This window comes from Tenrec ecaudatus, chromosome 2, assembly GCF_050624435.1.
Source record: "Tenrec ecaudatus isolate mTenEca1 chromosome 2, mTenEca1.hap1, whole genome shotgun sequence".
Classification (NCBI taxonomy): domain Eukaryota; kingdom Metazoa; phylum Chordata; class Mammalia; order Afrosoricida; family Tenrecidae; genus Tenrec; species Tenrec ecaudatus.
The window spans coordinates 41,830,012-41,855,848 of record NC_134531.1 but is presented as its reverse complement, the minus strand read 5'-3'; the positions used below and the strand labels follow the sequence as shown (position 1 = coordinate 41,855,848).

Below are 25,837 nucleotides of genomic sequence, written 5' to 3'. Positions count from 1 at the left end.
TAAAAGCAAGTCCCTGGTCTTTCTCTCCATACCTGCTCCTCTCTAGCTGTTCCATATTTTTAAATGCAAACCTATCCCTCCAGTTGTTGAAGTTCAACACGCTGAATGCTCCTGTGACTCTTTCTTTCTCATCCCCCACACTCTACAAGCAGTACTGTCAAGATACAATCAGAATTCAACCACTTCTCTCTACCTGCACCTCTATAAGCTGAATCTGTCACATAGTTTTCCCCTCCCTGTCCCACATTGCTTGTCTTCATAGTACTGGCTCAGCCCACTGCTATTGGAAAACCACAACACCTGGGCATTTTCTGTCTCCAGCACTTAGAACACTGCCTGGCACAGGGAAAGGACTCAATGCATATTTGTTGAATGAGCTGAATGAATGACATGTTTTACTAAAGTATTATTTAAATCCCCAAAATTTCCCTGGGAGGTAGTAGAATATCTATATACTAAATGAGGAAAGGGAGGCTTGTAGGGATTCACATCTTTTTCAAAGTCTATCAGGATCACCTCAAGTCTGCCCTTCCTCTTTCCTTCTTCCCATGATGTTTTTACATAATCTTTTGTCATGGTTAATACAAAATCTTCTAATCTCTCTATCTCTAGTCGGTCCTCTTCCAACCGACCCTTCATACTGCCGCCAAGGTAATTTCCCTGCGAGAGACAGGAGATGACCATAAGCATGGGCTCTGGTGCTCTGCTGCCTGGTTCAATTCCCAGCTCCACTTACCAGCTGCGTGATCTTTAGCAAGTCATGTGCTCTGCACTTCACTTTCATCATCAACAAAATGGGGGCCAGAGAAGAATCTACCCTGTCTGGTTGGCTCCTCTCTGGCACATATTAAGTGCTAGCAACTTTGAGAGTGTTAGCAATTACATTCTGCAGGTCATTTCCTGGTTTAGACATCCTCAAAGGCTACTTCTTGGCAGTAAGATAAGTACAACTAATTTTGTGAAGCACACAAAATCACTTGTGATGGTTCTGGCTGCCTGGATAACTGTTTCTGTTTGTCACTCTTGACAGCTACTCACTGTGGAGAGGCACCGTCCATGTCCCCCTGAGAACAACCACTCATGTTGTAAGAGCCTGTCTTCATTCCCCACTCTCCCCTTTGGCTACCACTCCCGTTTGCTATGCATTTTAAACACCATCATTTAGCATCAGTGATTTGGTGGCAGGACAATGGGCTTCCATGCCAGAGACCTGGGTTTGATTCCTGGCTACTGCACCTTAGACACAGCCAACATCTGTCTGTCTGTGGAGGCTCACAGGTGGTTATGATGTTGCACAGATTAAGCGTCTCCAGATTAAGATGGACTAAGAACAAAGGCCTGGCAAGATTGAAACTTCTGAAACCCTGCCAGTGAATACTCCATGGAGCACCTATCTGATCCAATTATGCCTGACATAGGACCAGGCAGTATGTTCTGCCACTGAGGCAAACAGAGTTAACCATAAATATAGACCTACCACAATGTATTGCGATAGTTTGCTAACATACCTTACTCCCTGTTGATCATATGTTACTCATTCCAGAGTCACACAGCATAGTGTCTGCCACATGGCAGACACTTAATGGAGGTCAGCCAGCAAAACGGGGGGCAGGGGGAGGAGAGGTTGGTTATTGGAATGGATAAGGTTAGAACACATTTTTAGGCCTAGTGTTCTTTCAGCTATCCCCTGGTAGATGCTCAACAGCGAAGCTACGGATGTTTGGAGCATCCACTCGCTTCTCAAGGCTGGTTGTCTTTTCTGTTTATGAGAGTTTTCTCAGTTTTCTTCCTCAAAGTCAGCCCTTCTGATTTTCCTTGTTTGGGGCTGCAGCGTGTGGTCACATGCTCTCCTGGTTGGCTGAGACCTGGGAAGCATGCAGCGGAGCCCATCTGAGACGAGCTCAAAGGAATTCCTCCAAGCAACATACATGCATTTGTGGAAAGATTTTGAGGTACCAATTTCAGTTACCCAAAGTCCTTCTTTGTTTATCTCTATTTTATTGTTTATACTATTACAGCATAAACACAAGTAGTCAAATTATATTTGTTGTGTTTTATTTCCCCTGCTTCTGACTACATGATGGACAAGATACAATCTGTTTATATCTTTCACTTAGTTCATGAGCTGATTATCTCCCATGTTTGTTTTGAGATCTTGTAAACATTGCTTTGAGTTGATTCTGGCTGTTTTATGAATGTGCAATCCAAGATTTAAGCTGCTTGGTGATAAAGACCATCTAAGCTTTTGTTACAGTCATCCTAAAGGGCAATAGCCAACAGATTTAAGTATATCTGAATTTAATAATCACATTGAATAGTGGGGAAAAGGGACATTCAGAGTACATTGAGCTTGTCCCTGGCAGTGTTTCTACCAACCTCATAGAAAAAGACTCTGCAGAGCCCCATTTTTCACAATTTTACTGTTTGTCATTTTCGATAGTTTTTGTTAAGACCACACAAGATTACCCTTTCCTCCTCTTTGTCAGCCGATCTCATCTCCTGTCAAACAGTTCCCTGTGTACCTGAAAGCACCCTTACAAAGCCTTACTACTAGACTTTAATTGGACATCGTGGCCTTCCCCACCTATGTAATCTAAAGCCATGCCAGGTAGAACACAAACCTTTGATTTACCTATTTCCTCAACAGAGAAACATTTTTCATCCACTGTAGTGCCGTTGTTAGTTAGCTTGACACAGTAGAGGATCCAGATCGAGGTGTAAGATGAATTGAAGTAACAGCTGTTTTCTCCAGCAGAGACATAATCAGGGCATTCGGTCCACTCTTCAGTCCATTCTAGTTTGGTTCTGAAACCGATGATAGACAAGATAAGTTCTAAAATCCACACTATCGCTCAAGTCAACATGAGGCGCTTGACAACCAAATTGAATCAATTGTAATCAATATTTTATGAGGGATTGTTTCAGTGTTGCTATTTCCAGGAAAAGAGCCCCAGTATTGGGCTACTAACCTCAAGGTCAGCAATTTGAAACCACCAGCCGCTCTATGGGAGAAAGATGAGGCTTTCTATTATTGTGAAGGGAGTGATTGGACAATTCTTCTTGATATGATCAACCTATTGAATTGTGTGCTATACGGATTAAGTGCTAATAAAACTGTTAAAAATCAAAAAGTTATAGACTTAGAAACCCACAAGGGAATTCTATTCTGTCCTCTGAGTTAGCATTGCTCTAAGGAGCACATTATATTGCTATAAATCACAATTGACCCAATGACAGTGAATTTTTTTCTTTCTTTCTTTTTTGTGGGGTGGGATTTATTTCTAAGACATATCACACCTATGCACAATGTCGTCAGTGACAGGAGACCAATAGGGGGGCAACTGGAACTTTCATTAAAACATTCATTCATTGATATATGTGATGGGCCTGGTCCTAAATTAAGCAATTCATAAGACAGATTTTTTTATTGTCCCCATTCTTCAGGGAGGCTAAAAATTTTACTTTTAGTCAATTACTGTAGGCAATCAACCTCAAAAGCTAAAGATGAAAGAGAACGTCATTGAAACTGGGTGTTTCCCCAATTCAAGGTGAAAGAAATAGAGGAAGTAAATTATGCTGTACCCCAGGCTGAGTGACTCTAAAGTAGGGTCAGTTTTGCGGTGGAAACTCTGCAACTGTGTGACTAGTGATGAGGTGGGTATCGAGCCTTCACCCCACTCTGAACCTTGCAATCTATGTCCACCTCTCTGTGCTCTGCTGGAGCTTTGGGGAGTCTCTGATTTCTAGAACTTCTTTTAATGATCTTGAATATCTCAAAAATTTCATGTCATCGATTTGATTCCAACTCATAGTGACCCTACAGGACAGGGTAGAATTCCTCTGATGGATTTCTGACACCTTAATTATTTTTATGATTTTTTAGAGTTTTATGGGTGTATAATTCATATGTCATACCATTCAATAGTTCCATCATATTAAAAAGAGGTGCACATTCTGTTAGTCCAGGTGGAGTAGAGAAACAAATTCACAGACACTCATGTGTATAAGAAAGAGCTTTATATAAAGAGTAACTGTACATTATGTAATTGTGCATTAATAAAACATCCCAGCCCAGTCCAGATCAAATCCATAAGTCTGATATTAGCCCATATGTCTGATACCAATGTATAAAGTCCTCTTCAGATTCACAAAATGCATTAACGATGCTGAATGCAGGAGGATCACAGGCCAGTGGGTGGGAAGTCCTATGGATCCAGTGGCATTGTAAGCATCTCAGTGCTGCCAGGGGTCTCCACGTGGCTCCTCCAGCTCAGTGCACTAGCTTAGCTCCACATGTCTTGTCAGCTGCAATGTCTCCCAGGGAGTGAGCCTGCCTTCTGCCTCCAGCGAGCTGCTTATCCCCTTAGCGCCTCAATGAGGTCATCAAGCTGGGACTTGATTGACAGGCTAAACTCTGCCCCTTCACTCTGAACACTCAAATTGACAACAGATGATGTAACTACCACATGCATTCATCTCAACAATCAATTTTAGGACATTTTCTTCTCTCTTGTACTCATTATTAGCATCTTCCCATGCCCCCCTAATCTCCCCTGCCATCTACTCCTAGAAACCATCAATGCAGCCACTCCTTCTATAGTTTTATCTATCTTGGATTTCATATGCATAAAATCATATGAACACATAGAAAAACAAAAAAATAAAACCCACTGCTCTCTGCATGACAGCAAGGCTATCTCATCCCTGGTCTATGGTCAGGAGGATTCACCGAGTCTTGATCCATGTGTGGACCCTGCAAATGGATTTCAGGCTCCCTCTGTCACCCATAGCTTTCTGTAAGCTGGACATTCATCATTTAAGTTCTGATACCATTCACTCTTTTGGGTTTTATTATTTATAATCACATAGGCTGGTGTTTCTACTGTGTGGGCTTAGTTGCCACCTTACTTAGATGTCTGTTTGTTTGAAGAAAAGTCTTTTTTTTTTTAAATCATTTTATTGGGGGCTCGTACAATTCTGATCACAATCCATCCATTGTGTCAAGCACATTTGTACATTTGTTGCCATCAACACTCTCAAAACATTTGCTTTCTGCTTAAGCCCTTGTTATGAGCTCCTCATTTTTACTCCTCTCTCCCTGCTCCCCCTCCCTCATGAGCCCTTGATAATTTATAAATTATTATTATTTTGTCATATCTTACACTGTCCAACATCTCCCTTCACCCACTTTTCTGTTGTTTGTTCCCCAGGGAGGAGGTTATATGTAGATTCTTGTAATTGGTTCCCCCTTTCCACCCCACCCTCCCTCCATCCTCCTGGTATTGCCACTCTCAGCACTGGTCCTGAAGGGATCATCTGTCCTGGATTCTCTGTTTCCAGTTCCTATCTGTACAAGTGTACAACCTCTGGTCTAGTCAGATTTGTAAGGCAGAATTGGTGGTGGTGGTGGTTCCTCTACTACTTTAATGCTTTCTCCCCTCCCACTATTATGACCCAAATTCAACCTTACAAATCCGGCTAGACCAAAGCATGTACTTGGGTACAGATTAGAGCTTACAACACAGGGAATCCAGGGCAGATAAACCCCTCAGGACCAATAATTAGAGTAGTGATACCAGGAGGGAAAGGAAAAGGTAGGGTGGAAAAAGGGGGAATTGATCACAATGATCGACATATAACCCCCTCCCAATGGGATGGACAACAGAAAAGTGGGTGAAGGGAGACAGCAGTCTGTGTAAAGTATGAAATAAATAAATTATCAAGGGTTCATGAGGGAGAAAGGGTGGAGGAGGGTGGGAAAAATTTGAGAAGCTGATACCAAGGGCTCAAGTAGAAAGAAAATGTTTTGAGAATGATGATGGCAACAAATGTACAAGTGTACTTGACACCATGGATGCATATGAACTGTGATAAGAGCTATAAGAGCCCTCAATAAAATGATTTATTACAAACAAACAAAACTACGGAGCGGTGCATTGAATAGGCAGGAGATGTCAGGAAGTTTTCCATAGAAGGAAGTCGGAGATTTGGGAAGGCAATTCTCAGGTCAGCTGCCATGGGGACCTGGATAATAATGTGGGACAAACACCAGGCAGTTCAGGCTCCAGTTCACATTAGCAGGGACAGAACAGACACGTAACAGAATGGGTCAGGTTGTCCAAATCCCAGTCCATCTGTCTGACTGAATGAATGTCTGGCTGACCTCAGCAAATACTTTCTGTTGTTATTGTGAGGTGCCGTCAGGTTGGCTCCAACTCATAGCCACCCTACGAATACCGGATGAGATACTGCCTTGGCCCGTGCCTTCCTCACAGCTGCCCTTCTATTCGAGCCCACCGTTGCAGCCACGGAGCCAACCTATTTTGTCAAGAGCCTCCCTCTTTTTTGCTGCCCCTCCACTTTACTGTGCACGATGTCCTCCAGGGACTTGTGTCTTCCAGCCACATGTCTAAAGTATATGAGATAAAGTCTCATCATCTTTACCTCTGAGGAACATCCTCACTGTACATCTTCCAAGACAGGGCGCACACACAGTATGACAGATTGACAGACAATTGAAATACTTTCTAATGCCTGCTATATGAGGTATATGAGGCGGAGCCCTGGGGTAGAGTGAAAGTTAACATGTTCTGCACTACACGGTGTGACTACAAAGGGGAAATTCTCATCTGTAAGGAATGGCTCTTGATACAGTGTTGGCTATGTACTCAAGGGTAGTGCTCATTAGATCAGCTCTGACTGATCAGGGAAGGCTTCAAAACAGAAGCTATTTTTAGCAGTCTTGAAGGATGGGTAAGTGCTTAATAGATGGCAATATGGAAAGGAAAAGAGAGAACAGAACAAGCAAAAGGCACGAGGTCAAGAAGCGTGTATGTGCATCAGTGCAGCGGGAGAAGCAGGGACAGTGGTGAGATAAGGAAGAACTTTCTTAAATTAAAAATGCTACTTGGGTAGGCTCTCCAGTGTTTCTCCTTACATACACTGTCCTATCGGCTGAGAAAAGCATAAAACTATATTACCTTTGAGAAAGAATCAGGTAGCCCGGATGACCCAGTGTAGGTGGAGGTGCCTGGGGTGGACAGGTCTGAATGTGGAGGTCTAGAGGCAGGGTCTTGGGACAGGCGCTGGGCGGCAGTGAGAACACTAGAAACCTTAAGAGAAGGCAGGGGCTGGAAGGAAGTGGTGATGGGCTGGGAGAAAGCATTGGTTTCCTTCTTTACAGCTGTTTCCTAAGCTGGTCTGTTTGACATGAGGGGGAAACTTGGGAGCTCTTCAGACAGTTGCGTATCAATTGTTTGGAAGAATTTGGGGTTAAAATGGCAGAGATACCAGGCCCAAGTCAGTGAACTGTTGCTTAAATGTTAGTTGAGCTTCTTAAAAACTGCTTATTCTTAGGTGAGAGGAAGATTTAACTCTGTTGGGCCAAATAAGTAGGTAAATGGCAGAAGAAAGGAAATATTATGTGTGTATGTGTGTAATGTAGGGTAGCAGAAGAAAAGTTAGAAAAGCTAAGACGAGGTGGACTATTGGGTGTTTTTCACCATGGTTGGTTTTAGCTTGACTTTCAAATTAAATAAAGGTTTATTAAAGAGAATGGCTTAATACGACTGTCCAGAGAATGAAACTTTCATAGAACAGTATTTTGTTAGGTGTCATTTTGTCAGACATAGACCATGGGATATCACTGTTGTTAACAGTAGTTCAAGGTTGGGTTGACTAGAGAAAGTAACCAGTGACAATCATATATGTGCGAGAAAGAGCTTTATATCAAGAAGTACTTATATATCAGGAAAACACCCTGATCCAGTCAATAAATCCAGTACTAGTCCATAAGTCCCTCTGCAGACTCACGTAGCCACATACAATGATGCAGAATGCAGGAGGACCACAGGCAAACATGTTGTGGATCCACTGGCAGTAGAGGTATCTTTCGGGCTTGTTAGATCTCAGAGTGGCTTATCAGCAGGAAGGTGAATGCAGAGAGAGTGGGGGACGTTCCCAGGATCCTCCTTATGAGAATGCCATGCTTACAAGGAGGCACCATCAGGCTGTGACCAGACTGACAGATTGACTACCACCCCTGCACTTTTATATATCTTCAAGTTGACATGAACTTCTGTAACTACCACAGCATCCCCCCCCCCAAATCAAACCCACTCCCATGGAGCCATTTGTTATTCATATCAACCTCATGGAATCACAGTAAATTTCCCCACATATTCTTCAAGACCACAATCTATGGAATCAGGTGGCCACATTTTTCTCTCACAGAGAAGCTGGTGGGTTTGAACTACTGACTTTTGAGTCAGCAACCAAGTGCTTCAACCACCCCACTACCGGGGATCTTTGATAATGCTGTGGTTGTTGGGTGCTATTGAGTCCGTCCAGACCTTATGCATGGCAGAAAGGTCCAGCGCCATCTTCACAGTTGTTCCTTTGCCTCAGCCCCTTGCTGCAGCCACCGTGTCAGGCTATCTCATTGGAGGGCTTGCTTCTTTTTTGCTTCCCCGCCACTTTACAAAACACGATGTCCTTCTCCAGGCTGGCTCTCTCCTGACAGTGTGTCCAACATATATAAGACGAAGTCTTGCCATCCTTGCCGCTAAGGAGCACTCTGGCTGTACTTCTTCCAAGACAGATGGGTTTGTCCTTTTAGCAGTCCATGGCACTTCCAGTCTTCATCTCCAGCACCACCATTCAAATGCACCGATTCCTCTTCAGTCTTCTTTATTCAATAAAATGTCCAATTTTCACATGTATATGAGGCAACTGAAAATACCATGACAACATATCCAAAGAATGTAAGATGAAGTCTTACTTGATAATTGTATTCCCCTAAAGCCCCTACCACAGGCCACTGCAACCCACCGTGACCTGCAGTGCAGGGCAGAGTAGGGATTCTGAGAGAGGAAGTCTGGGACAGGAGCAAATACGCTCATGTTTCTCCTGTGGAGTGGGGCCCAGCTGCATCACCAGAACTCCTTTGATGGCAGCACGAAATGAAACAAAGGAAAGCCCACTGCCATCAATTTGATTCTCATCGTGGCGCTATAGATCAGCGGTCCTCAACCTGTGGATCCTGATCCCTTTGGGGGTCAAACGGCCCTTTCACAGGGGTTGCCTGATTCATTACAGTAGCAAAATGACACTTATGAAGAAGCAACGAAAATAATTTAAGGTTGGGAGACACCACAACATGAGGAACGGTAAGAAAGGGTCGCGCCATGAGGAAGGTTGAGAACCACTGCTCCAGATGGAGACGGGTCCTTAGAGTATCTGAGGTTTTAACTCGTTACATGGGTATGTGCCCTCCTCTTTCTCCCAAAGAGCAGCCCGTGAATTAAAATTGCTGATCTTGGGGTTAACTGCCCAAAGAGCAACCCAATTATATCACCAGGGCTCCTTACTACCAGTATAAGAGATATCAAATATATTGGGGATAATTTTATAGCATTAAGGGGACAAATGACAAAATTCCAAAATATTCTGAAGAAATGGGCCAGTGCTTAGCAAACCCTGGTGTAGAATAGAGAAGTTAGTTCTGCTGTGTGTCCACACAGTTTCCTGACTCTGGTATGACAGCGACCTTGTCCTCATGGGAACTGTGTCAAAGAAAACATATTTAGTTTTCACCAAGCGCATTAGCCCACAGGACAAACACATTTAAGCACTTATCTTAAGCATGATGGATCGGAGGTACCTTGATCAAAAATACAATTTCCCACCCTCTTTCTCATGAATCAAACTTGAATTTTATTTTTTAATAGACATTAAACTATTAAATTTCCACCAATTTAAATGGATTCATAAAAACCGAGGCTTTGTTGACTGTCTGCATTGGGCTGAATCCGCACATGAGCAAAGCCAACATGTGGAAGACAATCTTCCTTTTTCTCACTCCACCCCAACCAACAACTTTTAGCGTTGCTCCCAGACAATCTAATGAACCAGGAGTGAGAGCAGTAGAAAGAGGTCATTAAAAAAAATCCAAAGAGAGATCAGGAGAAATATATTTCAGTTAAAGACAACACATTGGAAAACAAAAAAATAAAATATTTATGTATTGAGAACTACTGTTTTAAAAATATACAACAAATGCATTTTAAACTAAATATTTAATCTTTTTCTTAGGGAAAAATAAACCAAGTGAGCCTCCCTTTCCCTTTTAATGCAGCAGTTCTCAACCTGGGGGCTGCGACCCCTTTGAGGGTCGAACGACCCTTTCACAGGGACCACCTAAGACCATATTTCTGATGGTCTTTGGTACCGCTCCTGTATCCATCTCCAGGCAGGTCTGTCCACATGCAGATACACCCACATATGGGGTCACCACAACATGAGGAACTGTATTAAAGGGTCACGGAATTAGGAAGGTTGAGAACCACTGCTTTCAATTTCTCCCACAAACTTGCATCTAAAGCTAGATATATATTTCTAATGGTCATAGTAGTAGTGCTATAGAGGGCATAGTGTGTGAAGGGGAGAGATCCTTAATGACTACGGACTTACCTGTGTAAGTCCTTTGAGAAGAACAAGGCATTTGCATGCAAGGGATAGGGAGCTAAACAGCCATGATACGGTTCTCAGAGCTTCTTGTCATGCCTATGATTTGCATTCATGCTGCATCCCCTTCAAGCTCAGAGCCTGAAGTTGGCACAGCCTCCATCTCAGGGACTGGAGCGAAATGTTCAGAATCAGCAGTCCTAATGCGTGCACTGAAGGCTGTCTCTCTGCCAGCTCACCTGGCAGGGAACAGAACCAAGAAAAGCCTGTGACTGCCTTTGGCTCTGTGCTCTGCTGTGACAGGCCATCATCTTTCGATCCAGTGTGATGCAGACATGCCGGCAGGCCAGAAAGCTGTAAGCTCAGCGCAGTGCCATCTTCTTTGCCCCTTCATGCCTCCACTTGTCCAGTGAGAGATACAATCATGCCAGATTTTCTCTTTTCTAGCCTCAGAGATTGGGAGGCATCATTCTAGAGTTCCGGGAGTTACTTGGGAACTGAATTATAATAAACAATTACGAGGGTCAGATAGTGCATGCACATGGTTCTCTTTGTGTGAATCAGCAATGAGAAATCTGATGCAAGTGTGTGCTAATCTGTGAGGTCTAATCTTAATACTGCCAGATAGACTGGCTTACTGACTTGTGCCTCGTTGGCTTGTTATGGGTGCCCTAGAGTCGGCCCTGAGCCTGATGGCCTTATGCACAACAGAGTTAAGTAGTGGGTAGCCTGTCCCTTCCTCACAATTGTGGCTTTGTTTGAGGCCATGAGCATAGTCACCGTGTTAAGCTATCACATTGAGGAGCTTCCTTTTTCTTTCTATGAGCTGATCCTCTTCTTTACCCAAAGGAACCCTGGTGGCGCAGTAGGTTAGGTGTTTGGCTGCAAACTACAAGACCAGTTGTTCAAAACCAGCGACTACTCTGGGGGATTATTTGCAGTGTCAGAAACCAACCAACAGAACAGTTCTACTCTGTTCTCTAGGGTGGCCATGAGTTGCAATACATGGCAGCGAGGGAACAAGATAGCGCTGCTTTACCAGGCATGATGGCTTTCTCCAGGATGGGGCCTTCCTGTCAACCCCCAAAGCATATACGATGCAATCTTGTCATCCATGCTTCTGAGGGGCATGCTGGCTGTACTGTTTTTAAAGACAGATTTGTTTGTTCTTTCAACATTCTTTGAATAGTGCATATTCCTCACCAACAGCACAATTCAAAGGCATCATTTTTTTTCTTTATTGTTTTATTCATTAGTATTTTGAGTGCTGTCTACCCTGATGAGCTCGTTACTGGCACTAGGGTTTCAAAGCTAATCCCTCAGAAGTGGGTGCCCTCGTGAAGGGCATCATTCTTGATAAAGCAGAGGGGCAACAAAAAACAGGAAGGCCTCAAAGAGAATGAGTTGACATGGTGGCTGCAGCAATGGCCTCAAATGTAGGGACAATTGTGAGGATGGTGGAGGAATGAGCAGTTTTTGTTCTGTTGTGTGTGTTCATTATGGGTTTGAGCCAACATGATGGCACCTAAAAAGTATGTTTTTAGCCTGAAAACTTCACTCAAATCTCTTCAGCCTGGGTGGCCCTGCTGGTACTTGAATTACAGGCAGCAGAGCTTCTGTTCTCACAGCCACAGGGCAAGTAAATGCAGTGCAACAAACTGACAGGTGAGGAATGAGTCACAAAGAGTAACAACATATGGTGCAGTGTAGAATGTGGACTTCTGTATCATTATTTTCAAAACTACATTATCAATCATGAGACTCACATTTATCGAGTGCTTCACGAATGTATGGCTTTAACAAACAGATATTTATTTCCTAACAGTTTAAGAATCTAGAAGTCCAAATCCAGAGTGCTGGCTTTTGGGGAAGTCTTTCTTTGGAGGGAGGTCTGGTCTCTTCAGTGTGTCTGTGGGTTCCACAGGAACTGTGGTGACACTGTCAGGTATGCTTTAGACCGCTAACTCCAAGGTCAGTGGTTCAAAACCACCAGCAACTCCATACAAGAAAGCTGAGGCTATTTGTTTCCAAGAAGATTTACAGTCTGGGAAAGCTTATATAGAGTAGTTATGAGTCTGTATCATATGAATATGGTAAGAGATCTCCATGTGACTTGGTATTGATCTTTGCCTGTCTTTCACTGCTAGCTTGTATGTATGTATAAGCTCTCTTATATCTCAAAAGAGATTGGCTCAAGATATCCTTATCCATTAACATACCAAAGACAAGCTATTCCCAAATGGAATTACACCTACAGGCATAGAAGTTAGGATTTACAACATATATTCTTGAGGGATACAATTATATCTACAACATCTCACCTGTAGACCCCTCCAAATTCATGCCCTTGTCATGTGTAAAAGGCATTCACCCCATCACATCATTGTAAGTCCCAAATCAGCTCCTTTAGCCAGTTCCCTGCCTATCAAAGTCCAAGAAGCAGACAGCAGCCTCTCCTTTTCCTCCTTCTCTCTCCCCTGCCGTCTACACTGATGGGTTTTCTACTTTACTGGTTGGTTAGCTCTTGCAGTCACAGACTTAATCTTTTTAACAAAAGAGTTTGGAACCAAGTCCTTGATGAAAATCCCAGAATATGTGTCCTTACTTTGTACAAATATTTTTTTCTGCAAGTCCTTTAGGTCTGTTTTCATTTTGCACAGTTGCTTTAAACGTTCTTTCTTTCCTCTTGCATTTGACTCTAGTTGGCAAGAAGAAATGCAGCTCTTCAAGTTCTTGCTTAGAAATCACCTTAGCCAGGTACCCAAATTTATCACCTACACATTCCACCTCCCGTCAAACATCCGAACATAAGTTCTTTGCCTAATTCTCCTGTGTCCCACTATAGGTTCATGATTTTCTTCTAAAGCCTTCACATTTCTAGCAACATTTTATTGCTGGTACTTTATGTATGTATATATGTATGTATATATGTGTGTGTATATATATATAGATAGATAGATTCTAAGATGGAGCCTTGGTGCAGGTCACACATCGGGCTGCTAGGTCAGTAGTTCAAACCCCAAAGTCACTCCTCGGAAGAAAGATGGGGCTTTTCTGTTCCTGTAAAAATGTGCAGCCTCCTAACCCCAAAGGGGCTGTTCTGCTCTGCTTTATAGGGTTGTTGTGAGTCAGAATTGACTTTATCATAGTGAGTTTGGTTGTGTGTGTGTGTGTGTGTGTGATGATGATGATGACAAAGACGTTCTTACTTGATTCTGTGCTCTCACCAGAATTGCCTTTGACTTCCATAATTCTACCAAGTGTCCCGTTGCCTGAAAACTACCCATCACCCACTTCTAAAATAACTTGCACATTTTAGGTATCTATTAGAGTAGCCACATTCTTCCAGCACCAACTTTTTCCTTTTTTACCCACTGCTGCTATAATGGAAATATCACAAATTGGTTGCTTAACAAAGAGAGATTTATGTTCTCACAGATAGCTCTGAAGGAAAGTCTGTTTCTTTTGACATTCTGTTCCTGGTTAATCTTCATGTAGCTTGGCATCAGTCTTCCTCTATCTCTGCTAATTTGTTTGCTTTTTAAATTTCTTTTACATGTCAAAAGAGAATGACACAGATATAAGATAATCCTTGTAACAATGACAAAGTATCCCTAAGTGGTATTATAAATACAGGTATAGGGATTAGCACTATGTGCTAAGTACTATTCTAAGTGTTCTTCGTGTATTGCTTAACAAATTCTTCGCAGGATGGTTCTGTCTACTTTGCAGATTAGGAAGACAAATTGGGAACAGACGGACTCACAAACCTGTCCACGGTCACTTAGTGAGTGAGGAATGCAGTCAGGTTGGAAAGCTGGCTTGTTGGCCCTGAGTCCCTGCCTTTAACTGCTCACTGCATTTACTTCCTAGCTCCCTATTCTTTGGGGGAAAGAAGGCCTAGTGGAAGGCGTCATGTCTTAGAGTGATGTGACCCTTAGGTCAAGTCTTCAATAACCTTATTTCTGGGTTTAGGCCTCCTTTGGGTTTAGGTGGAAAAGAAGAAATGATGTGTATTTGAATCTAAACGTTAAAAGAGTTAAAAAGGTCCAACGTAAAGATAAACAGACGTGAAAATAATGCCACATGTGGGATTAGAAGAAATCGCCAGGTGGTGATTATATTGAGATCTGTTTCGCACTGTGACAGCTACTTTAGGATACCGTGGGCACATATGGAAAAGTATTCGAATCTCTTAATTTAACAGGAAAATAATCCATTCTCTTTATGGAAACCAAACTGAGCCTTTTAAAACACGCATCTTAGAAAACAAAACTGAGTAGCTTTCTACAACAGACAAAGTGAAATTCTAACTCTACCATATATGGCTTAGCACAGTTTTGGCCCAAGTTGAGTCTCTGACCTCTGCCCATACCATGCTCCCCATTTGACACTCTGTGGCATCTCTGCTGGTCTCCTTGCTTCCCACAGCACACTGGTCCTGCCTCAGGACCTTTGCACTTGCCTTTTCCTCTGCTTGAGAAGTCTTTCTTCCTGATGTTCATAGGACTTCATTTATTCTACTTTAGAGATTTCCTCTGAATGCACTTACATAATCACCCATTCACTTATATTTATGGTCACTGTCTTACTCACAAGCACTCAGAAGCATTCACATATACAAATATAATATGTCATCACACACACACACATGCACACACACACAGTCTCTCTCCTTTCCCTCACCCACTCTCGTATGTCCAGTCTCTCACTCCCATGCCATTTTCACACATACTTACACATTGACATAACTCCAACCCTATTTTCATGCATTCAATCTCACACTTACACACACATTCCCATAGTCTTGTTGACTTTATTTTTGTTAACATCAAGTATTAGAGTTGACTTTTTTTCTATACTTTTTAAGTTGTCTGTCTCCTCCTTGTAAGAGAATCTTCAAGAGACCAGAGACTGTATCTGCTTTATTCCCTTCTGCATTTCAGAAATAAACACACGAAGCCCCTTCTTCAAATCCACTGTCATCAAATTCATGCTGCCCCACAGCAACCTGTATAGAGTTTCCTAGGTTGTATAACTTTATAGAAGCAGATATCTTCATCTCTCTCTTGAGGAGCAGCTGGTAGGTTTGAACCTCTGACTCTGCTATCACTAGTGCAGGGTCTAACCTACAGTCCCATGAGGGCTGTATTGACTGTTCCTGGAATACTAACTAACACAGATTGGAATAATTAAGAACTTCTAAATAAGTTAATGATTTACATCACCAAAAGAAATCACTTCCATTCTTACTACTGCACACAATTTCAAACCAAACTCCAAACTCACTGCCATAGTAGATTCTGACTCACCAGGATCCTCTAGGACAGGGTAGAACTGTCCCTGTGGGTTTCTAAGACTACAACTCTTCATGGGAGTAGAAAGCCTCATCTTTCCCCCATGGAACAGCTGGTGGTTTCAAACTGTTAACCCTGTGGTTAGCAGCCCAATGTGCATCCTACCACGCCACCAGGGCTGCCTGCATACAACTTCAGTATACTTTCATCTCATATACTTTTATCAGTAAACCAAGGGATAGGAATACCAGAAAGGTATGACACTTGTACCTTTTCCTATAGAACATCTGCACAGTTTCCGGGCTTCTTAAATCATGATGAACTCCATCAGTCCAGTGGCATGAAAACGTCTCTAGTTCAGGTGAACGGCACTTGGTGAATTTAGGCTTTCCAGAAGAATCTGCGGGGTGAAAAAGACTGGCATGAAATCAGAAGGGTAACAGATGATCCCAAATAAGCACATACTAAAAATCCAAAGAAGAATATCTGGTTGAAGCCAGCTCCTCTCTAGAAAGTGATGCCAACATCACCTTTGGTCCAATTTGCTGTTGGCCATCAATGGCCCTGTCAGTCCTTGATTGCAGGGATAAACTGTTTTAATTTCAAGTATTATTTCTTAAGCCCTCTTTAAGAGACAAGAATTTGGATATAGTTAATTTATTTGAAAGACGAACTAGAAGTGGAAGAATGAGGAGATGTTATTGACTATGAGAACTAGCTACTGCAGTGGTCCATTGGGGCTCTCACAATTGAGGTCCCTCAGGCAGAGCCATGTGCTTCCCCATCTCCAACAGAAGAACGGGGCCATTCATCTATCAACTCCTGCCATCCACTGGTTGAGGGTTGCTCTGAGGGGGGTTATGCCCATATGTGTCCAGGTTGCACCTGTACATGGGCTGAGTGTACTTGCCCCTTCCTTGCAGAACACCTCCACACGCACTTGAAATGTGCTCAACAATGTGTGTGCTGTCACTGCCCACCACAGCTGTGCTGAAATTAGGCGGCCAGCAGGCTGTAGTGTAGAGATCATACATCTAATTTAGGGTCCTTTTAATTTTGATAGCGTTTGAACAAAAGTCCCTTATGTTTGCATAATCTTTCCAGGCTTCAGTCAGTAATGTCATTAAGTAACCACCAAATCTAGAAACAATTTCTGCACAGTCTAACAAGTACATATTGGACTGCACCCCACAATGGCAGCAGTTTGAAACCATCAGCTGCTCCGTGGGAGAAAGATGGGGCTTTCTATTCTCATAAAAAGTGATAGTTTGCTTAAAGTTAAACAAGAGTCCATTCAACAGTGAAGCAACAAGCCCACATGGAAGAAGCACAGCAGCTGGTGCTATCGTGAGGTGTCATAGAGACCGGGCAACAGACATCAGAAAACTCACAACAAATTGTAAACAAACAAACAAAAATTCATTGGTGAGAATGGAGTGGGGTTGGAGTCGAGACCAAAGCCCATCTCTGGACAATGGAACATCCCCCCACAGAGGGGTCGCAGGAGAGGTCGGGTCAGTCAGGGTGCAGTAGAGCACTAATGGGTCACGCAATATGCCTCCGATCCCTTGAGGCCTCCTAATCCCCCGCTATCATGATCCCAGTGCCGCTTCCTAATCTAGACTAGACGGGATCATATACATAGGTATAGGCAAGAGATAAAACCCACAATACATAGCACCCAGGGACAGGAATGGGAATAGAGATACCAAAAGGGTAGGGGGCAGGTGGGGAGCGGTGGGGAGGGAGGGGGGCACCGATTGCAATGAGTGGCACATAACCACACCCCCATCCAGGGGGAAGAACAGCGGACAGTGTGAGATTTGAAAATAATTAGCAATCTACAATCTATCAAGGGGCCACGAGGTCTGGGGGGGAGGGGGGAGGAGGGAGGGAAATAAAGAGGAGCTGATCCGAAGGGCTCAAAGGAAAGTGTCTAGAAAAGAATGATGGCATATATGTACAAATATGTCAGATACGATTCATGTATGGATTGTAACAAGAGTTGTGAGAGCCCCGAATAAAATGATTTTTTTTAAAGTTATAGTTTTTGAAAGCCCCAGGAGCAATCCTCCTCTTCCCAATAAGGTCCCTAGGAATCAGAATGGACTGCAGGACAGTGAGTTTGCTTTTCGCTTTTGATGTACTTTGAATGTGTTATCAGGGGAGACCAGCCCCTGGAAAAGGACACCAGGCTCGGGAAAGTGGAGGGGCAGCAAAACGAGGATCCTTGACGCGATGGATGGACACGATGACTGCAAGGATGGGTTTGAGCAATTCTGAGGTGGATGCAGAGCTGTGCGGGGTTTCGTCAGTTGTGCATAGGGCTGCTTGAGTTGGAAGCGACCTCACTGCACTTAACAACGTGTGCCAGTTCTAAATGGAAGACTCAAGAGTGCTCCCTGTGTGCAAGATCTTGGCCAACATTCCTCTGACCTATGTGGCCTGCACCATGCAAACACGGTGCAGAACCGATTTTGTGTGTTAATTCTTATCGACCTTCTGAATTTCATGGCCATTTTGAGATGGGCAAGTGGTTTTCTTCCCCACACCCCATGTGTTTTTGTTTTTTTTTCTTTGCCGAGTATCTGATTAACCTTCAGGTTGACCGTAAACCTAATATATGTGCCTTCTGTACTAATTCTCATTCTTGGCCACCAGGGAGGCTCGCAATCTTGATGTACCTTTATGAGTACTTTAAAAGATAACTTAGGAAAACCAGCAAGCAAGCAAACACGTAAACATCCCTGATCCTACATTCCAAGCACATAACCCGGACATTCTTCTTTTACTTCTGGCAGCAAACTCTCAAGGAACAGGAAGTCATAACTCTTCCATTCATCATTCAGCCATTCATTCAACAAACGCTCATGAAACCGGGATGTTGTGCCAGGCATATTCTAGGCATAAAGCGGTGATATATATATATATATATATATATATATATATATCTCCTCATGGAGTTTCTATTCTGAGGGATTGTGGCAGGTGGGGATCCGATGTTGAGAAGAGATGATCTGGTGGCACAGTCTGGTCAGAGTTGGACTGCTAATCTCATGTTCGGCGATTTAAATCCACCAGCTGCTTCACAGAAGAAAGGTGAGACGGTCTGCTCCCATAAAGATTTGTAGCCTCAGAAATCCTATATAGAGGTGGCGATGAGTTGGAATAGACTGGATGGCAGGGGAAGAAGCAGTCGCAGGGCTGGGACAGGTGCCTCACATAGCAAAGCAGTGTCAGCCACCATGGATTACACAGTCAAGTCTCCGGAAATATTCCTTTTTCTATTAGCTGAAACTGTAAACATTGCTTTTAGGAAAAGTAGTGGTTATTAAAATTTATGTAAACCACAGCTATTTTTCATGTTGGTAGGCTTGAGGAGAAATACTTCACATTCTGACTGTTCTTCATGCAGCAGGTAAGAGGAAGGAATGCCCTGGGTTTGGAATCCAGAAGTTTGTGTCCTGGTTCTGCCAGCTGGGATAGCTGAGTGCCACGGCACTTCACAACTGTACTTTTACCATTAGACGACTCATGCAGTCTTTAATAGTAATGTACAGAATCAAAGCACGATTTTGGCATGGAAGCAGAAACAACCAGAGAACACCAAATACAAACCCTATTCATGTTCCTTCATCACTTGTATAGTAGGGCTATCACAGAATAGTAAGAATAATAAACCCGGCCCCAACATTTGAAACAGAAAGGAAAAAAGAAAAAATCTAACAAAATACCCTACAAGCCTAACTTAAAAATAACCAATTAGAAACACATTTTACTTGCTAAGTAGTCTTGTGTTTATTTTATTCCCTTTCAACTGTGTATATATATAAAGCCCCATATAATCTTCTCATTTTATATAAGAAAGGACAAATTCATGGTTGAGACGTTAACATGATAAAATATGTGTCCAGACACAGATGCTCAGTATAGATGTAGTACAAGAAAGATAAATTTTCTGTCTTTTTTTGGTGTGTGTGTGTGTGTGGGGGGGAATTATTTATTGCCTCCTCTCTCTCCCTTTCTTCCTTCTCCCTTCTCTTTCTTGCACCGACATTCTTTAGTATGGATGATGACTCAATGTAAAAAAACCAAACTCCTTACCACTGGACCAACAGGTAACAACATCATGTTTAATGGAGAAAAGATTGAAGTTGTCATGGATTTCATCTAGCTTGGATCAACAATCAATTCTCATGGATCTAGTAGTCAAGAGATCAAATGACACATTGCTTTGGGTAAATCTGCACATGATATCTTTAAAGAATTGAAAGCAAGGATGTTACTTTGAAGACTAAGGTGCAACGGACCCAAGCCATGCTGTTTTCAATTGCCTCACATGCATGTGAAAGTTGCATACTGAATAAGGAAGGCCGAAGAACAGCCAAATTTGAATTATGGTGTTGATTAAGAAAACTGAAAGTACCACAGACCGCTAAGAGAACAAACAAATCTGTCTCGGACGAAGTACAGCCAGAATGCTCAGAGGCGAAGATGGTGAGCCTTTGTGTCACATACTTTGCATATGTTGTCAGGAGCAATGGGTCCCTGGAGAAGGATATCATTCTCTTTTTTTATTATTGACATTCATTTTATTTAAATAGTCTGTACAGTTTAGGAATTCCCGAGTCTTCTTTTCCTGAATTATAATTAAAATGATATGTGCCACTAAGCAATTAAGAGGAGAATCAAAATGTGTTTTGACTGACAATAATTTTTAAATCATTTTATTTGGAGCTCTTACAGATATTGTACAACTGCTACTACAATCAGTTTGAAAACATTTGCTTTCTTCTAGAAATCCTTGATGGCAGCTCTCATTTATGCTCTTCCTCCCCCATACTACCCTCCAGGAACCTTTATTTTTCTTTTTCCCCATAATAGTTCTTTTCCCCATATCTTACACAATACAATATATCCATTCACACACAGTTCGGTTGTTTGACCCCCATCGAGTGGGGCTATACAGGCATCAATGCTGTCAGCTCCCTGTTCCCCCTTCCCCCACCCCTCTTCTTCCAACGCCTCCAGGGAATCAGTATTCCTGTTACTATTTCTGAAGGGTCATCTTCCTTGGCTCTCATGTACTGAACTATCTTAAATATACAAATGAACATACACAAATCTCACATGATTAACGAGGTAAAACAAATAAAAAACCATAAAAGTAAGGGGAGGAAACAGTAAGAGTAGTAAGGATAGTTATGTGGCTCAGGGGTGCTATTCTACATCCTGGATTTATCATCTCTTCCTTGTGGCCCTTCTGAGAGGGACTGAGAAGGACATAATTCTTGGCAAAGTGGGGGAGGGGCAGCCAAAAAGAGGAATGCCCTCGACAAGCTGGAGCGACACTGGCTGCCAACAATGGGCTTAAACATGAGAGCAGTTATGAGATGGCCCAGGGATGGGCAGTGGTCACTAGCAGTTGGAACTGACTGGATGACACCGAACAGCAACATGTGGGAGGCATCATGGTGAATGTTTTATGTATATAATATTCAATCCTGACAATATTTATACAAAGTGAGTAGTCTTTCCACTTTGCAATGAATAAAACTGGAATGTAAGTAAATGAAGCGAGTTGCATGTGACTCTGCTGTTGCAGTAGCTAGGATAAAATTGAAGCACAGACCCATTGCTGTCAGTTGATTCTGACTCAGAGATCTTCCAAGGCAGGGTAGAACCACCCTATAGAATTTCCAAAGTTGTGCATTTGACGAGAGCATACTGGTACCCTTTTCTCTTACAGAACAGTGGGAGGGTTTAAATTGCTTACTTTGGGGTCTAGAAACTGACTGCTTTTAACTATTGCACCAGTGGGGCTCTTTGATTAAAGTATCCTAAACTAAGAACTTCTTGTCATTTTGTCAATTCTGACCTATAGTGATCCCATAGGATTAGAACAGGACTGCCTTATAGGAGTTCCAAGCTTGTAAATCTCTACTGAAGTCATTTGTCACATCTTGCTTCCTTGACTACTGGATTTTAAGTGCCAACCTTCTGGTTAGCACTTACCCAATTATGCCACTGGAGCTCTAAAGTACAGATTTGAGCCATTTCAAATGGAAACACTTAACACTAGAACATTTTCATATTTTATTAGTTAATTCTCTTTTATCAAAAGTGTTCCAGGGAGAAATAATAACCCAGATGTGCTGGGTTATTCAGCTTTGAGAAATAAAATCTTGACAAGCCCAAGAGCAATTTTCAACTATGACTGCACATTGGAATAACCTGGGAAGCTTTGACAAATACTGATGCCTTGGCTGAGTCCAGAGGTTGGGATCAATTTATCTGGCTGCAGCTTGAATATCGAGATTTTAAAAAGCTTTGCAGGTGCATGCAATATGCAGTCCAAGTTGAGACCACCGCAATAGAGACATAAAGTGATGGGTGAGACTGAACATTGGCTTTGCTCTTTATTAGAATCCTTGACCAGTTCTCTTTAAAAATACAGTTTTATTGTCTTATAATTCACGGATCATACAATCCAATGTTGTTGTTAGGTGCCATCGAGTCGGTTCTGACCCATAGCAACTCTATGCACAACAGAATGAAATACTGCAGCCTGATCTAGTGCCATCCTCACGATTGTTCCTGGGCTTCAACTCATTGCTGTCAACCCTTTTCCTTAAGAGTCTTCATCTCCTTTGCTAGCCCTCTACTCTACCAAACATGATGTGCCTCTCCAGGGACTGGTCTCTTCGGACATGTACGAAGTATGTAAGATGAAGTCTTGCCATCCTTGCCTCTATGAAGCACTCTGGTCGTACCTTTTTAAAGACAGATCGGGTTTGTCCTCTTAGCAGTCCATGGTACTTTCAATATTGTATTCCAGCACCACAAATCAAATGCTTTGATTCTTCCTCAGGATTCTTTATTCAACATCCAACTTTCACATTCATGTGAAGCAATTAAAGACACCATGGCTTGTGTCAGATGCACCTTAGTCCTCAAAGCAGCATTCTGCCTCTTCAGTAGTCTAAAGAGATCTTGTGCAGCAGATTTATCTAGTGCAATATGTCTTTTGGTCTCCTGACTGTTGCTTCCACGAACACTGAGTGTGGATCTAAGTTCGGTGAAATCCTTGACAACCATCTCTCCATTTACTATGACGTTACCTATTGGTCCAGTTGTGAGAATTTTGTTTGTAAATTCTTTACATTGAGTTGTAAAACTCCATACCAAAGGCTTCAATCCTTGATCTTCATCAGTAAGTGCTTCAAGTCCTCCTCATTTTCGACAAGCAAGGTTGTGTCATTTGAACACAGCAGGTTGTTAATAAGAATGTCTCCAATCCTGATGCCACATTCTTCTTCATATGATCCAGCTCCTCTGAGTATTTGCTTGGCATAGAGATTGATTTAGTATGGTGAGAGGATACAACCCTATCTTACACCCTTCTTCAATTTAAGCCATGAAGTATTCAGTAACTCACTGCCATCAACTCAATGCTGACTCATAGCGACTCCCTGGGGGTTCTGAAGCTGTCAGTGTTTAAGGGAGTAAAAAGCCCAGTCTTTCCCCTGAGGAGCTTCTGGTGGTTTCAAACTGTTGGCAATGCGGTTCACGGCCCAATGTGTAACTATTACACCACCAGGGCTCCTGTGCAGTATTCAGTAGTTCAATCATGTTAAGAAGAGTTCTACAATCATCACCATAACCAATTTTAGAACATTTTCTTCCTTCTTGTATTCATTGTCACTAGCTCCTAATTTTCACCCAACCTCCCCTGTGTCATACCCCTAAGGAACCATTAATCCAGAGAATTTACATATACGTACAAAATAAGACTTCCAAAAGATAATCTGGCTTAAACTTCAGGTAGACTATAAATAGGCAGCACAAATGCCTTATGAGTTAATTAAGAATAAGTTAAAGTAATATTGCTGTTGTCATGCATATTTAGGAAGCTTAAAAAAAGTTTTACTAAATTCAAAATGTAAAATGTTAATGAAATGATAATGTGCCCAAACTTACAATGTTACAGAGATGGTGTTATAGGGAATCAGGAAGCATTTCTGGTTGCAACACATAACCTTGCTAGTGACATGTTTGCCTTGATTGGTCAGACTGCCTGGCAGGCTGTCCTGTGGCTTCCTTCTTGGAGGAAGATGATATTCCTGCACGGTACAAAGAGGGAGGGGTCTCATGCAGTTGTTACCTCTTACGATACAGTCAAGTCTGTTAAAGGCAGATTGCGTAAGATAAGAAGGAGAACTAAATATTTTCCACTAAGACAAGCGATAGAAAAAAGGGGACGATTTTTACCTGTAGAAAACAGAAAGCTTGCAAGACCTGGAAGATCTAGGCCCCTGTTGCGTTCCCGATCTTACAGGTTTCATGGCGTCGATTTGTACTTTTGCTCTTTGCTTTCTTACCAGGGGGAATTTTCTATTGTCAACTCACAATAAAGCAGAAACAGCTAAATGAAATTATAAGCGTCTCATATTTCTTGTGGGGTTAGGAGGTTAGGGAAGGAAACAAGCCATTAAGATAGAGGGAAGGTAGCAAGGAAAGGAGTCTTAGAAGGGAAAGAACTATCTTCGGTCGAGAGCTCTGACCTAGGTGGTGGAGTGAGAGGTACTCAGCAGCCACCTCTCATCAAACAGAGACTCTCCTAACAAGGTGGTAGGAACATCTGCTGCCATTGTTGCTGGTAGGTGTCGCTGAGTTGGCTCCAACTCGTAGTGTTACATGCAGAGCTAAACAAAACACTGCCAGTCCTGTGCCACTCTCAGTCTTGCAATGTTTGGTCCCGTGGTTTCAGCCACTGTGTCACTCCATCTCATTGAGGCTCATAGTCATTTTTACTGACTCTCTACTTTGTCAAGCATGCTGTCCTTCTGTACGGGCTCGTCCCTCCTCAGAACATATCCAAACTGCCTGGGCATTCTGGTAGTATTTCTTCCAACACAGTCTTTGTTCTTTGGCTGTCCATGCTATATTCAACATCCTTCATCAGCACCACAATGCAAAAGCTTCACTTCTTTGGTCCGCTTTATTACTTGCCCAGCTTTCGCATGCATATCAAGTAATTGAAAAGACCATGGCTTGGGTCAGGCTCACCTCAGTCCTCAAAGTAACATTTTTACTCTTTCAAACTCCAAAGAGGTCTTCTTGCAGCAGATTTGCCCAATGCAATACCTTGTTTGATTTCTTGATTGTTGTTTCCCATAAGCATTGATTATGGATCTATTAGTCTTCGAAATTTCTAAGGAGCTCTGAACCAAGGGTGAGGGACTCGGCTGCCTTGTTCCGAGATGGAAGCCACCGTGTAGAGAAACGGAACCAGTGGAGATTTCCACTGAAGCGGAACAGTAGTATACGATGAGGAAGGAAATACAGCAGCCTTAAACTCCACGAAGGAAACCAAAGCAAAGCACAGAAACCCCACTGGATTAAAACTTTTACAAAGACATCAACTGAAGAAACCAGTCTTTCATGACGTCTATCAAAACATGACCTCTATCTTAACTGATGGAAGAAATTATAAGATCAAACGAGGATGTAGTCATAAGTACAAGAAAAAAAGAGAGAGGAGGCACTGTCAAAAAAAAAAAAAAAGCAAGGGCTGAGGCATACTGGATCAAGTAAATGCTCCTGGCCCATTCTTGTGGGTCTGAGTTCCACTAAGGAATCTGCATGTTCAGTCAATCAGTGGTCAGTTTTAGGGGAGAAAAACAGTCCTAGTGTGCTCAGTCATGTGGATCTGAATAAAGGCTGGTTACTGCTGAACACAAGCCAAAGTGAGGAAATACTTATTGTTAACTGAAATAGCTTTCATATGTTCTGAGGATTGCATAAGCATGCTGGCCCAGGCCAAGTGTGGTGAAATTGCAATGTTCCTTTCACAAATAATAAACACGAGATGGCAATTTTAAGCAGAGCTGGTCTATTTCCTAGATTATCTTTGCATAGGCTGTGAGTAAACCTTGTGGGTGACTAACTAGACTAAGGATGTTGTTGCTGTTTGTATTATCAGGTGTCATCCCATGGGTTCCAACCTACCGTGACATTGTGAACGATGGAACAAAGCACTGCCCAGCCTTCCACGGTCCCCACATTCTTTGCTG

The 25,837-nt window shown here is 42.5% G+C and overlaps 1 protein-coding gene across 1 annotated transcript in view; it reads right to left on the bottom strand.

Annotated features, from left to right (window-relative positions):
* The window catches only part of GHR (growth hormone receptor), a 312,451-nt gene that overhangs the window by 20,420 nt on the left and 266,194 nt on the right, over positions 1 to 25,837 (bottom strand). Inside the window, exons 4-5 of the mRNA XM_075540981.1 lie at positions 16,032 to 16,161; positions 2,633 to 2,805 (exon numbers count right to left, since the gene is read on the bottom strand). Coding sequence (XP_075397096.1) covers positions 2,633 to 2,805; positions 16,032 to 16,161 — 303 coding nt within the window. The remainder of the gene's footprint in view (positions 1 to 2,632; positions 2,806 to 16,031; positions 16,162 to 25,837) is intronic.